The sequence below is a fragment of the Onychostoma macrolepis genome, chromosome 24 (genome assembly GCF_012432095.1).
Source record: "Onychostoma macrolepis isolate SWU-2019 chromosome 24, ASM1243209v1, whole genome shotgun sequence".
NCBI classification, from domain to species: Eukaryota; Metazoa; Chordata; class Actinopteri; order Cypriniformes; family Cyprinidae; genus Onychostoma; species Onychostoma macrolepis.
The window spans coordinates 1,284,101-1,300,202 of NC_081178.1; the positions used below are offsets into that span (position 1 = coordinate 1,284,101).

Below are 16,102 nucleotides of genomic sequence, written 5' to 3' on the forward strand. Positions count from 1 at the left end.
AGGGAATGAGGGTTATATATGTAATTGAGATGTTTTTAAGGGTATTTTTTTCTGCTTCTCTGTAACTTTTATTCTTTGAGTGTTTGTCTGAGGCTAACATAGTTGACATTTCATTATCAGGGTTCCACATTCTTTGTCCAGGAGAGTCACTTTCCCACAGTGTTTAGTTTGATCTCTAATTTAAAATGATCTCAAATTAAAGTCATTGGTCTTTGCATTTTCTTTAAAAACAGCCAGGTGTATCAAAAATAAACTCAGCAGGAATGTAGCTCTACAGGAGGAACTTGCTTTACAGACTTGCAGACACACCTGTTTTACACACGTGACTCAAACACAGAATCAGGAAACAGGAATCACATGAGTTCAGGGAAACTGAAGTGTAGTTGAGCTGTTGTGTGTTTGTGTCTCTGTATTCATGCAGTAAAATGGCAGAAGCCAGATTTTCTCAGGATGAGTTCATGTGTCCAGTGTGTCTGGATCTCCTGAAGGATCCAGTGACCATCCAGTGTGGACACAGTTACTGTAAGAGCTGTATTACAGGCTGCTGGGATCAGGAGGATCAGAAGAGAGTCTACAGCTGCCCTCAGTGCAGACAGACCTTCAGTCCAAGACCTGCTTTAGCTAGAAACACCATGCTGACTGAACTGGTGGAGAAACTGAAGAAGACCAAACTACCTGCTGACTGTGACGCTGGAGCTGGAGATGTGCAGTGTGCCGTCTGTACTGGAAGAAAATACAAAGCCATCAAGTCCTGTCTGGTGTGTCAGGAATCTTACTGTCAAACTCATTTTAACCATCATGAGGAATTTCATTCATATAAGCCACACAAAGTGATTGATGCCACTGGACGACTGCAGGAGATGATCTGCCAGAAACATGAGAAACATCTGGAAATGTACTGTATTACTGACCAACAATGCATTTGTGTTCTGTGTACAAAATATGAACATAAAAACCATGACACTGTATCAGCTGAAGCACAGAGGACAGAGAAACAGGTATTTAAAACTAGCGATCAAGTTAATACTCAGTGTAGTGATCCAACAGTTTATTTATCTTCTGTGTAGAGCCACAGATTAATGATGCAGAAACACTTTCTATTTGAAGCTCTAATTCTGTGTCATTTTCACTTTTATTATACTTACACTTGTAGAGTGAAACAGGTCTGAATCTTTATATCAATTCATGTACAATGCTGGTAAATGATCAGTCTTCCTTTCTGGAGTTTGAGCATACAGCCATTAGTTATCAGTTCCACTTTTACTGGATTCAACTGTTCACAAGATGATTTAGTGTGTGACGAGGAGACCAAGAGAACGATGTCCACCTGTTCTTCCCTCTATAAAAGCCTTGGCCTTGTTGGCGTGGGGGTTGCTTGTTTGATCCCGATTGCTTATTTGGATTTGGTTATCAGTTGTGAGACTTGTTCTGTCTGGCGTTATACCATCTTGTGTCAGACAGAAATTGTATTTATTTTTCGTTGTTTCAATATTTATATACTTTTCCTTTTTTATGTTAATAAATATTTCTGTTGCAACCTTACCAACTGCATGTCCTCCTTTCATTTGTTACGGCTTTGAGCCGGTCGTGACAAGTGCCAGTAATTTTCAGTGAGATTCACTATTGTACTAAATTGAGGGCCAGTTTGACTGTTCATGCAGTTATTTGTGTAATAGGTTTATTCGTTGTGTGATTATTAGTCTGGCAGTTAGTTAATGACCTATAGTTAGGACCCAGACCGTGTTAGAGACCCGGATGCTGGCGCAGTTTAGGAAAGGTGTAAGCGCTGTTATTATAATAAACGTGAGATCGTTGGATCTAACGGTGATAACGTCATTCCATCCGCGATGCTTTGAATAATCGCATGTGTGCGTGCATCAACTAGTAAGTTAATTTTTTCATACTGTATATTTACATTGCTACGTTAATTTATGTTTAAAGACGAGCTTAACGCGTATGCCTTAATACATGTCTCTGTAAACTAATCGCAGATAATCCTGTTATGCAATCACTGTATAAACATTTACCGTGTTTATTGACATACGAGATGCCGGCTGTTATTCACTTGCATACTGATGTTCTTTAATGTAAACTTGTACTTTATTATTGTTATTTCTATTTCTAGAACCACACTCAAGTAAACTTCAAATTCTGAAATGAGTGGTCTGTGAGTGATGTGTGCTTCTAACTCCTCCAACTGACATAACTTAATTGTTCTGACCGGACAATTTTTGGTGGTTGCCACCGGGTATTAATTAGCACCTAAGAGCTTAAGATTTCTTTACATGGTCCTTCGAGCCGGAACCGGGCAACTTCTGAAATAGCATAATGTCCATAACTAAAGAAGAGACTAGCGATGCTACTGTTCGCTCTCGTCGCCGAACACAGATGCCAAGATACCTCGAAGACTATGAGGTGGATTATGTGCCAGAGCAGCGATTAGTGCACACACCCTCAGGCCACTCCAACGACGGAGAACAGTTAGAAGGGGCTACAGGAGGTCCATTACCACCCTTCAACACTCTGGTTGCTGGCATTGATCACTTTCCTACCTATGAAGGGACTCCACACTTCTCTCCTGAAGTACTACAGATGCGCCTGAAGGATCTGGAAGAGGAGAACCGTCAACTTAGATGTGACCTCAGAGAACACTCTCCAAGACCAGTGTCCGCATCTCAGCCAATTCATTCGCCCAGACATTCGATGCGTAATATGGAGGAACAAGCCTCTACCTCAACGTCATATCACAGAGTAACGTCTTCAAGAGATCAAAGAGATCCACGTTATGAAAGGGATAAGTCAGAGAAGTGTAGTGAGGATAAGTTATGCGCAGAACGTCAACGTGATAGAATAGATGAGATCATACATGAGCTTCAGAAAATGAAAGCGAGTTCCAAGACATCCAGATCGGCATCACCACCGTCAAAGCGTGCAGCAACACCCCTGAGGGCCGAGCATGCCACACACTATTACAGCCCTACCTCAAGGCAACAGCAACAATATGTGCCCTTTCGTTCCTCACTGCCACCTAGTCAAGAGAACATCTACCGTGGTCCAACCCCTACTATACCTGATTTCTCTAGAGAGGATCCACGTGAGTTTGTCCGGTTAAAGGTAGCTCTTGACAATCTTCTGCCTGCCGACGCTACAGAGCGCTTTAAGTTCCAGATACTGACAGATCACTTGAAGCTTGAGGAAGCATTGCTCATTGCTGACTCCTACAGTAATAGCAGGTACCCATACAGTCATACCATGCAAGCTCTAACAGAACTTTATGGGCAACCCCACCAACTTGCACTTCAGCGCATTGCTGGGCTGATGGATGGACCCAGCATAAGAAGTGGTGACACCAAAGCATTCAGGCTTTTTGCTCTGAAGATAAGGGCCCTGGTTGGAATGCTGGATCAGTTAGGAGGTCCTGGACGTACAGAACTGACTTGCGGGTCACACGTCTCCCGACTCCTGGCTAAATTGCTAGGGGTGGCACGGTACACAGATGTCACGGTTCGGTACGTACCTCGGTTCGGGGGTCACGGTTCGCTACGATTTCGGTACAACGGGGGTGGGGGGGGGGGTGGAGGAATCTACTATGCTCAATTTCTTATCATTTATTTTGAACAGACAGTAGTGCAAATTAAAAAAAATTTCCATCTAGATGTGAAAATACTAAATATTATTACATGTTATATATATATAATCTGTTTTGTTTTCATTGTGAGTGTACACAAATAAAAGCAGACCTTTATACAGTGATTATTAATAAGACAATATGTGTTTAAAGTTGATTCTGCTGGTATAAGGAAACAGTTGAAGTGATCGCGCCGGAGCGCGCGCACACACACACGCACACGCACACACACACACACACACACACACACACACACACACACACACAGACCAGTTCCAGCATTGCTAACTTGACAACGCAGTTGGTACTTTATCAAAATAAAATTCATTGAGCCAAACATCAGCGCGCGCGCCTCTGTGTCACCGTTGGAACGCGACTGAAGTACAAAACCTATCATTTACATAATAAATTATATTCAGATACGTTACATCGCAAATATGGAAATATTATGCAATATTTGGATTTGTGTCGAATGAGAGAGGTAACGTTAGGATACTCGAGCACAAAGCTCCTTTTCGCAAACAGTTGAGTGCGCAAGCCTTTAAAGTATACTGTCAACGTGAGAGACGCGTTCAGAATCAGCACATAGTCTATATGTATGTTCGCGCGAAACTGTCTGAGGCAAAACTGTCTGAGCACGGGCTACATTGCGCATGCGCGAACCGCATGACGCACACACGAACCGAACGAGACAAGCGAACCGAACGTTCGGGTGTTTTTTCATGTACCGTGCCACCCCTATAAATTGCCCCACGATCTCAGAGCAAACTTTAAGAGGTATGTCAATCCCCTCAAGAAACCAATCTCGACCTTGTTGGACTTGGCAGAATGGATGGAATATGAGGTGAGGGTACAAGAAGATGGTACTCAATTCAGTACTGACTCAAGTGGAGAGAGAATGAGTTCCCGCAGAGAACAGCGAAGAGCACCGAAAGTCTCCCACAAACCTACTGCCATCCTCCATGGAAGTGAGCAAAGGCAAGCCCTCAAGGCAGAATCAGTTCAGCAAAGTGCAGTTTCTGAGGTGAGATCACAAGAGAAACCGAAGAAATACTGCCCATTCTGTAACACAACTCAACACTATCTCAACCAGTGTTCAAATTTTAAACTGCTGACTAAAGAGCAGATTGTGACCTGGATCAGATCAAATCAGAGATGCTGGAAATGTGGACGTGATCATCAAGCAGGTCAGTGTACTCTTAAAGCAAAATGCAAGAAGTGTCAGAGGAGACACCTAGAAGTCCTGCATGAGGTCAACAATGAAAGGAGCGTTCATGCTACCAAAGCAACAGAAGAGATCAGCCAGTCTGTCAGCACTACAGTAGAAACTCTGTATGTTGACCGTCCAACAGGCAGCAGTAAAGTGTTACTGAAACTCTGCAGAGTCATCATACGCAACGGAGACCTTTCACTGGATACATATGCCCTGCTAGATGATGGATCAGAACGCACCTTACTTCTCCATGAGGCAGCTCAGCAACTCAGCCTTCACGGTAAGCCTGAAAACCTGTCTCTTCGCACAGTGCGCCAAGACATCCGCATCATCCGTGGCTCCACAGTATCATTCACAGTGAGTCCCGCCACACAACCAGATCGCAACTTCACAATCAAGAGAGCTTTCACAGCTGAAGAGCTTGGACTAGCACCTCATACTTACCCAACTGAGACATTACAGAAGAGATATCACCATCTCAAAGGTCTACCTTTGCAGTCAATTGACCATGCGAGGCCATTACTGCTCATTGGGTCAGATTACCCACAACTGATCACCCCAGTTGAGCCAGTCCGGTTGGGACCCCCTGGAGGTCCAGCAGCAGTGAAAACTCGCTTGGGATGGACATTACAAGGTCCATCGAAGTTCCTCGAATTCATCCCCCACACGCCACAGTGCCTGTTCACATCTATCAGCCTTGCACCTAATGATCTGTTCAGTCAAGTAGAAAGGTTGTGGCAGATGGACATCTTGCCCTACCGCAACGAAAAGCTTGTGACAAGATCGAAGCAAGACACAAAAGCTATGCGCATGTTGGAGGAGAAAACGATCAGGGTAGATGTGAAAGGTGTGCAAAGATATGCTACCCCTCTCCTCTGGAAAACTAGCCCTCCACTACTAGCTGCTCCAAAAGGACGCAGTACTGCCTCATTTGTGGCGGACTGAAAACCAGCTGTCCCAGAGTCCTGAGAAATCTCAAGTGTACAAGTCAGAAATAACAAAGTTGCTGGAGGCAGCCTATGTTAAGAAAATCCCTCAATCCACAGCCGTACAGACTCAAGGGTGGTACATTCCGCAGAACAGGATTGTATTCAACTGTTCCTTCAATTTTCAAGGACTGAGTCTGAATGAATACCTTCTTCCAGGACCGACTCTGGGTGCAAACTTGTTGGGGGTACTTCTCCATTTCCGAGAACATGCAGTAGCCATCAGCAGCGACATAAAGGGGATGTTTCATCAGGTTCGTCTCCTGACAGAAGACCAAGCATTCTTGCGATTCCTGTGGCGAGACCTGAACACAACCAGCCCACCTGATATCTACCAGTGGTCAGTGTTACCCTTTGGTACCACTTGCAGCCCATGCTGTGCAACCTTTGCTCTCCAGAAACATGTTGCCGATCACAGCCAGCCAGACAGTGAGGTACGTGCATCAATAGAGCGTTGCTTTTATGTAGATAATTGGCTGCAAAGTATTCCCTCTCTTGACACTGCCAGGCATCTAGTGGATGAGGTGCGACATCTGCTAGCCGAGGGTGGATTTGAACTGCGCCAATGGGCTAGCAACACTCCCCAAATTCTGCAACATCTGCCGCAGCAAATCAGATCAGAGAATTATGAGCTTTGGTTCAGTTCAGACAGGGCAGGCCCTCAGGAACGCACACTAGGACTTAGGTGGCAGTGTAGATCTGACACACTTGGATACAAACATGGCCATGTCATTAAAGCCGAGCCGACTATGCGACACATTTATCGCATCCTTTCAAGTCAATACGATCCTTTGGGATTCATCACCCCATTTACCACCCGAGCAAAGATCATATTACAAAGGCTCTGGGACAAAAAAAGAGAATGGGATGACCCTGAATTGCCCGCTGACCTCAGAAATGCATGGCTCACTTGGGAAGACAAGCTTCCACAACTCCCAAATGTTACGCTGCCCAGATGCTACACTACGAAGGTAGATCCCTTGACCAGTTCAAGAAGTGTGCACGTATTCTGTGATGCCTCAGGGCCATATAGAGGTATCATTCTTGGCAGCTAGATCACGAGTAGCTCCAAAGAAGCAGCAGACAATCCCCAGACTTGAGCTTTGCGCAGCTCTAACTGGATCACAACTGGCAGCAGTTCTGCAAAGAGAGCTCACGCTAGACATCAGCAGTTTCAAATACTGGACTGATTCTACCACAGTTTTAAGCTGGCTGCAGTCAGACTCGTGTCACTTCAAAGTGTTCGTGGGAACTAGAATCGCAGAGATTCAAGAACTTACTGACTCACAGTTATGGTCATATGTACACTCTCAAGACAACCCCGCTGATGATATTACTCGTGGCATGTCCATGTCTCAGCTTGCCAAACCTTGTCGGTGGAAGGATGGCCCAGCTTTCTTGCAGAAACCTCCATCGCACTGGCCAAAATTACCCAACCTAGAGTTAGCCGCTACCTCAGAGGAACTGCGTAAACCAGCATCTTTCCATCTTCTCATGACTCAGGATGACGGGCATCCAGGTGCTACGTCTCAATATGACAGCTTTCAAGAGCTTCTTGATGTGACAGCCCAATCCCTTCACGGGGCGGCCAGCCCCACAGACACGGTCACGGCTGACACATATAAGAAAGCTGAACTCAGAGTCATCCAACAGTCCCAAATGGAAAGTTTCCCTAACGACTACTCCCAGCTTCAAGCAGGGAAATCCATCTCCCCAAACAGCCGTCTAAAGACATTAGCTCCTGAATTTGATCCTGACAGTCAACTGATTAGAGTAGGTGGAAGACTCAGACGATGCCATCTACTGAGCCCTGATATTCTGCACCCTATTGTTCTAGACCCAGTCCATCCAATGACTAAACTTCTAATTAAGCACTATGACACACAGCTACATCACCCTGGTACTGAACGGGTCTTTGCCGATATCAGAAGGCGCTTCTGGATTTTGAGAGGTCGACAAGCAGTTAGATCAATTCAGCATCACTGCATTGAGTGTCAGAAATGGCGTGGCAAGCCCAACGTCCCTGAAATGGCAGACTTACCCCCTTCCAGCCTAAGACTCTTCCAGCCAGCCTTCTACTCCACAGGCATGGACTGTTTCGGCCCATTTACCATCAAAATTGGGCGTCGAAATGAGAAACGCTGGGGCATCATCTATAAATGCCTAACCACAAAGGCAGTGTACATCGACCTTCTATCTCAAGCAGACACAGACTCCTTCCTCATGTCTCTACGCAGATTTATCGCCCGTAGGGGAAAAGCTCACGAGTTGCTCAGCGATCAGGGCACTAATTTCAGAGGCGGAGACCGGGAACTGAAGGAAGCCTTCAACAATATTCACCCTCAGTTGCAAACAGAGCTTGCCAAGCAACAGATCGACTTTAAGTACAATCCACCAAACTCCCCACACTTCGGTGGATCTTGGGAGAGAGAGATTAGATCTGTTAAAGCTGCACTGTACACAACCATTAGTGCACAAACTGTCACAGAAGAAGTGCTCAGGACTGTTCTAATTGAAATAGAAGGAGTTCTAAATTCAAAGCCATTGGGATATGTATCCTCTGATGTTGCTGATCCAGACCCAGTAACTCCTAATTCACTCTTGATGGGACGACTGGATTCTGCTTTGCCTCAGGTAATTTACCCTGAATCTGATCTGCTTAGCCGCAAACGCTGGCGACATAGCCAAATACTGGCAGACCAGTTCTGGAACTGTTATCTGTGTAACTACCTGCCTGGACTCCAGTCTCGCCAGAAGTGGCAACAAGAGAAAGACAATCTGACAGTTGGGACGGTAGTTATGATCGCTGATCCACAATCTCCCACGAGCACTCTGGCCCATTGGGAAGGTGAAAGCTGTCATACCTGGAGCTGATGGTAAAGTCAGAGCTGTGGAGGTTCAGGTCAAAGACAGAACCTACATCAGGCCCGTTGTCAGACTAATTAAGCTACCTCCACTCCCTGAATGACTGAATGAGTACTGACCCAAGATGCAAATCTGCAAACACATTTGGGGGCGGCTGTACTAAATTGAGGGCCAGTTTGACTGTTCATGCAGTTATTTGTGTAATAGGTTTATTCGTTGTGTGATTATTAGTCTGGCAGTTAGTTAATGAACTATAGTTAGGACCCAGACCGCGTTAGAGACCCGGATGCTGGCGCAGTTTAGGAAAGGTGTAAGCGCTGTTATTATAATAAACGTGAGATCGTTGGATCTAACGGTGATAACGTCATTCCATCCGCGATGCTTTGAATAATCGCATGTGTGCGTGCATCAACTAGTAAGTTAATTTTTTCATACTGTATATTTACATTGCTACGTTAATTTATGTTTAAAGACGAGCTTATCGCGTATGCCTTAATACATGTCTCTGTAAACTAATTGCAGATAATCCTGTTACGCAATCACTATATAAACATTTACCGTGTTTATTGACATACGAGATGCCGGCTGTTATTCACTTGCATACTGATGTTCTTTAATGTAAACTTGTACTTTATTATTGTTATTTCTATTTCTAGAACCACACTCAAGTAAACTTCAAATTCTGAAATGAGTGGTCTGTAAGTGGTGTGTGCTTCTAACTCCTCCAACTGACATAACTTAATTGTTCTGACCGGACAATTTTTGGTGGTTGCCACCGGGTATTAATTAGCACCTAAGAGCTTAAGATTTCTTTACAACTATCATCTGTTTGTCCTGCAGAAACAGCTGAAGGAGACGCAGAAGACGTTCCAGCAGAGAATCCAGCAGAGAGAGAAAGATCTCCAGCAGCTGAGAGAGGCTGTGGAGTCTCATAAGGTGAGTCTGGAGAAGAAGAGAAGTTTGTCTCAGTCTCAGTTCAGACTCACTGAAGCCTGAATCACTGTGTGTCCTAACAGCGCTCTGCACAGACAGCAGTGGAGGACAGTGAGAAGATCTTTACTAAGCTCATCCGCTCCATTAAGAGAAGCCGCTTGGAGCTCATACGGCTGATCAGAGATCAGGAAAAGCAAGCAGTGAGTCGAGCTGAAGAACGACTAGAGCGACTGGAGCAGGAGATCAATGATCTGAGGAGGAGAGATGCTGAGCTGGAGCAGCTTTCACACACACAGGATCACATCCAGTTCCTGCAGGTAACAGATCTAGAAGAACAGAGTCATAGTGGACTTGATCAGATCCTGCTGTGACACGAGACTCACAGAGAAACATTTCATGAGGGTCTTGTTATATAATCATCAGGCAGACTCTCATCTGATCATCATCTTTGAACGAGACGCAGCTTAATAGCTTTCAGCTCTGGAAATCTCTTAGGAATTATTTCTCTGAGTTCTTTCTTCTGGAAGATATATTTAGTTGCCAAAAACCACTTGCTCCACCAAACTTCACTAAACTTTAAGGGTCCTTTTGTAGTTTCAGTGTCTCTAACTGCTCTAATGCTGTAAATAATGGTCAATATAATGTCTGTGGTTTTGCCTGAGCAAATCTACAGAACCCTACTATGAGACTCCGTTGATGTGCTTCAGCTGTTAGATGGACCTTTATGTTTTTTCCATGTTTTATCATCCAAACTATTTCCTAGAAAGTTCACATATAATGTAAATGGCAAATACTAGAATCTGTAGCTTTAATGTGATAAAATGAATATGAGAAGAATGAAGCTGATGCTATGAAAGTGCTGGATTGAGGTGAGCTACCGAAGTCAATTCAAAAAGAGCTGCTCAAATCTGATGTTGGAGCAGGTTATTGGGTCAAGTGTGGAGCTGATGAGTTTGATTTGTGATTTCTGTAGAGTTTCCAGTCTCTCTCAGCACCTCCTGAATCTACAGACATAAATGACGATCCCATCATTTCTCTCTTCTCTTTTGATGATCTGAGAGAATCTGTCCATCAGCTGAGAGACAAACTGGAGGATTTCTGCAAAGAGGAGCTCAAGAAGATCTCAGACAGAGGTAAAGTCCTGGAGATTCATCTGTTCTCAGAAACGAGTCCATCATCATCTCATATCATGGAGAACATAATTTCAGAAATGTCTTAGTAATGGATGCAGGATCATGAGAATCACATGTTCATGTCTGTTGATTTCCACAGTCACATTCGCCAACATTGTTCCCAGGACCAGGAACGACTTCCTACAATGTAAGTCAGTAAGAAAACATGTAGAAAAACTCGCTGAATGTGTTCATGTTCTTCCTGTAGAAGCTGAAAGAAGAGTTGATGATATAAATGATGATTTGCTCAGGATATCTGGTCATCTGTACTGAGACACTGATGATACACTGAACAGGAAGAGTTCAGCTGCATGAAAAGATCAAACAGATTCATAATTCCTGATTCTGATGTGTTTTCTCTCCATCAGATTCCCATCAGCTCACTCTGGATCTGAACACAGTGAATAAACAACTCCATCTGTCTGAGAGCAACAGTGTGATTACCAACACTGGCACAGTTCAGTCATATCCTGATCATCCAGACAGATTTGATGGTGTGTGTCAGGTGTTGTGTAGAGAGAGTGTGTGTGGACGCTGTTACTGGGAGCTGGAGTGGAGTGGAGATAATGGTGTGTTAATATCAGTGTCATATAAGAGCATCAGCAGGAAGGGAGGTGTTGAGTGTTTGTTTGGATCTAATGATCAGTCCTGGAGTTTGTACTGCACTCCCTCCAGATACTCATTCATACACAATAACATACGGATTGCTCTCCAGGGAAAGCCCATCAGCAGTAGAATAGGAGTGTTTGTGGATCACAGTGCAGGAACTCTGTCCTTCTTCAGCGTCTCTGACACAATGAGCCTCATCCACACAGTCCAGACCACATTCACTCAGCCGCTCTATCCTGGGTTTTTTGTTTCTATTGGATCATCAGTGAAACTGTGTTGATGAATCAGAATTATCTGACGATAGATTCTACCCATAATGCTTTGAGCTGCATAAATCAGTAACAGTGAGAGGCGCTTCATTGCATTACATGCACAGCAGTTAATTTCACATTCAAAATGCAGTAAAACTACCAAAAAACCTCATACCCATCTGAAATTAAGCCATTCTTTCCTAACATTAAGACATTTTGTCAACCAACAGTTACAGCGAGTTAAATAAGTCACCTTTATTTATATTTATATAGTCACCTTTATTTATAAAGCGCTTTTAACAATACAGATTGTGTCAAAGCACTTAACAGTATCAAATTGGAGGACAGAGTGTCAGTAATGTATAATGATAAGATTAAACACTCAATTTTCAGTTAAAGGCATTTCATTATTGAATTCAGAGATGTCATTGTCTAGCTCAGTTTAGTTTAAATAGTATCTGTGCAATCAAATCGGCGATAATCGCTAGAAATTAAGTATTGAGTATTGAACGCATCACCATTTTTCTCAGTAAATATATTTCTAAAGGTGCTGTTGACATGAAATCTTCTCCAGATGTCGGTAACAATCCAATCCATACATACAAAGAAAGCAAAACAAATAAGTTCAGAAATTAAGTTCAGTGTAATACAATATAATAACAAAGGGAAAAAGTATTGAACACATGAGGAAAAGGAGGTGCAAAAAGGCATGATGGGTAAAATCAAAGAGCTTTCTCAAAACATACTGATGGCATTGGTTACAGAAGGATTTTTATACTTCTGGATGTTCCAGTGAGCACTTTTGGGGCCATAATCCAAAAGTGGAAAGAACATTATTTCACCATAAACCGGCCACGACCAGGTGCTTCTCGCAAGATTTCTGACAGAGGAGTTAATAGAATGATCAGAAGAGTTGTCCAAGAACCCAGGACCACTTGTGGAGAGCTTCAGAAAGACCTGCAATTAGCATGTACAATTGTTTCAAAGAAAACAATAAGTAATGCACTTATCCGCCGTGGCCTGTATGGATGCTCACCATGCAAGACTTCATTGCTGAAGAAAAAGCATGTTGAAGCTCATTTAAATTTTGCTGCACAACATTTAGACAAGCCTGTGAAATACTGGCAGAATATAGTCTGGTCAGATGAGACCAAAATTGAACTCTTTGGATGCCATGATACACACCATGTTTGGAGGTCACATGGCACTGCACATCACCCCAAAACATCACGGTGTAGTGCTGGCAAAATTCATATAAATGAAGGAAGGATGAATGTAAAAATGTACCAAGACATTCTTGATAAAAAATCTACTGCCATCTGCCAGGATGATGAAGATGAAATGAGGGTAGACATTTCAGCAAGACAATGATCCAAAACACACAGCCAAGGAAACTCTCAAATGGTTTCAGGGAAAGAAAGTGAAGCTGCTAGAATGGCCAAGCCAATCACCTGACTTGAATCTAATCGAAAATCTATGGAAAGAACTAAGTTTAGAAGAACCTTCAGGATTTGAAGACTGTTTGTGTTTGTGTGGAAGAATGGGCCAAAATCACATCTGAGCAATGTATGCGACTAGTTTCTCCATACAGGAGGCATCTTGAAGCCATCATTACAAATATAGACTTTTGTATGAAGTAGTAAATACATTTTAGTAAGCATGTTCAATATTTTTTCCCTGGGTCATTCCATTCCATAATTTCTGAACATTTTTGTATTGTTTTCTTTGTATGTATGGATTACTTGGTTTGTTACCGACATCTGGTGAAAATTCATGTCAACAGCACCTTTAGAAATATATTTACTGAGAAAAATGCTGACGTGTTCAATACTTATTTTACCCGCTATATATTTGTATTATGGTTTTGAACTTATGTTAAACCGTTTTGAAAAGAGTATGTAATTGTGCAAATTGGCCTGTTGGCACATGAACAGAATTAATTTAATTTGAAATAAGTAGTTATTGAATGCATTTTGTGCCACAGTTTAACACAGACAGGTCCACAGTTTAACACAGACAGTTGTTGTATTCAATGTGCGAAGAGTTTTAAAAAGTGACCCAAGTATTGAGAAATGTGTCCTGGTGATTGTAAAAAAAAATCTGTAATACTGCAGCTGAACTTCTGTTACTGAAATAACATGTTTGAATAAATGTGTGTAATAAATCCTCATACATGTGTTTCTGTGCTTTTCTCAACCTCTGAGTTGATTAAAATCAGTCATTTAGTTTTTAAAGTCATATCAGTCATTTTTATTATTACTATCTGTACAAAATCCCTGTTGAACTCTTATTTTGAAGTACTCAGTGACATCATGTGGGCGGAGTCAAGGGCGTTCCCAGACAAGTTTGGTCCACAGAAAATGTTGCTTCTGCATCGAAACCGATCATAGTTTGTTCTGATGTGTGTGCGTTCTTGAAAACCTAAGTTTAAATAGATATACATTGTTAGGAAATATGTATATGTGTGTGTGTGTGTGTGTATGTAGACTTATGTATACATATTTGATGTTATATTGTTACAATTTGCACGTTCTGAGAGTTCGATCAATAGATCTGTACAAATACATGGTTAAAACCTATGTTTACTGCAAATACACAATATTGATGGATCTTTAGGATATTTGTATTGTCAAATTAATATTTACAATCGGTACACATTGTTTACATGATGTACTACGGGTAATCCTATTTGATTGCGCTTAGCATTATATCACATTGTACCGTCTGTTCTGTTATTACTGGTGCACCTTGCGGTCATTAGCGAAACTACGCTTTGTAATTTCAATTCCCACTTCAGTGTTGCTTTATTTATTGTAATATATTCACGAGCATCGTGTGTTGTTTGGAAAGTTTATTAATTGCTATTCTTTTATTTCAGAAACCACACACACACACACACACACACACACACACACACCTACATGTAACAAACTGATTGTGGAATAAATCACTGCTTGACACCTGAAACTGTCGTGGATCTTTGCCTATCAACCTTCTGACCAAGGTTGAGGACTAGATGTTGGAAAGCCAGTGCATCTTTGCACATATATCTTAACAAAGTGGTCCTTCGAGCCAGATACAACAGCTTATCCTCATGGCAGCATCTCGGGATTACATCGAAGAACAACAGATTTTCTGTCCTAGTAGGATTCAACAGATTCCTGGACATCTGGAGGACTTTGTACTTGCTTCCCAACCGCGACAGTTTGTTTCTTCCCCCTTGCAGGAGGATTTACAGCATATGCAGATTAGTGAGATTGTCTCTGCTCCAGCTGCTGAGTATCGAACTTCTACACCTGAAAGACTTTGGACTGAGCAGTACACTGAGACAACAAGGTTACGTAGAGTGGAGGAGTGTGTTTGGAATGTTCAAGAGCAAATCAGAGAACTACAAAGCACATTACAAATGTCTCTTGACCGAGGCAAAGGTTCACCACACATGCATCAGGGCTTGAGCTACTCCCAAGCTATGGGTGCCAGACATCAGAAGCCAGTCTCTCACTCAAGCAGTCAAAAGCAGTTCATCCAGCATCGTAGTGCCAGCTTGCCTCTTTTCTATGCAGACTTGAAACCAGGTTACCAAAGCTCTGAAAGCAATGTACTAGCGAAGTACGCTTCTCAAATTATACCTGCACACTCATCAACCACAGCCTTAACTCAGCCACACAGTCAGCTTCCATTCCAGATGCCTTCAGGGTTACTGCCTCAGGCTCAACAGCCCTTGTCTCGTCCAGCCTCTGTTCCTGTCACCAAGCATCATGTAGAGCAATGTGAGGCTCGCCCAGAGTCTGCTCCAGCGGGTATGATGTGTCCACCACATGTTTATCAATGGCCTGGTGATCTTCAGCAGAGTTTCCAAGTCCAGTCCTCTCTACAACAACGCATCCTTCCAATGACATCACCTACGTCTACAGTGTACCAAACTGTACCTACCCATCCACCACTTCATGCACATTCTACAACTGTGCCAAGCAATACTGCGAATCCTAATTACGTGCAATCACAGTTCATGCAGTCATTACCGCCATTCGCTCCAGCACAGCCTTTGATGTCGCAGTACTCAGAACCTCTCCCATTGCAATCTGTAAATTATTCAGATCCATACTCACAGGGCTATCAACCTGTTAGGCCCCCAGATGCAATACCTCACCCACAGTCATATTCTGTACCATTCTATTCTACTGTTCAGCCAGCAGTTCAAGTTCCAAGCATGGTGGAGATGGCTATCGCTTCCTCTTATGGAAAACCTAAACCTAAGCTAATCAATTTCACCACTGGGAAGAAGAGTGATTTTGCTCTGTTAAAGAAGGGACTTGATGGTGTCCTTGGCCGACATCTTCATTTGACGGAGGACTATAAATTTCAAGTGTTACTTGATCATCTTAAATTACCAGCTGCCTTCCAGATAGCTAAGCGATACATGTATGATCCCAGGCCTTATACTA

The 16,102-nt window shown here is 42.9% G+C and overlaps 1 protein-coding gene across 1 annotated transcript; it reads left to right on the plus strand.

The window, feature by feature from the left end:
- The first annotated feature begins 374 nt into the window (after positions 1-374).
- On the plus strand, positions 375-13,827 carry LOC131533112 (tripartite motif-containing protein 16-like). The gene is made up of 6 exons (XM_058765188.1): positions 375-998; positions 9,533-9,628; positions 9,709-9,942; positions 10,599-10,758; positions 10,898-10,945; positions 11,166-13,827. Exons 1-6 carry the CDS (start codon positions 426-428, stop codon positions 11,684-11,686), a joined length of 1,632 nt encoding a protein of 543 aa, XP_058621171.1. The 5' UTR covers positions 375-425; the 3' UTR covers positions 11,687-13,827.
- Positions 13,828-16,102: the final 2,275 nt, after the last annotated feature.

Bases quoted from the DNA above. Each gene is read 5' to 3' on its own strand.
- LOC131533112 (XM_058765188.1), top strand. From the start codon at position 426: ATGGCAGAAGCCAGATTTTCTCAGGATGAGTTCATGTGTCCAGTGTGT. The intron at 999-9,532 runs GTATTTAAAACT...TTTGTCCTGCAG, and splicing joins CACAGAGGACAGAGAAACAG to AAACAGCTGAAGGAGACGCA. The intron at 10,759-10,897 runs GTAAAGTCCTGG...TGATTTCCACAG, and splicing joins CAAGAAGATCTCAGACAGAG to TCACATTCGCCAACATTGTT.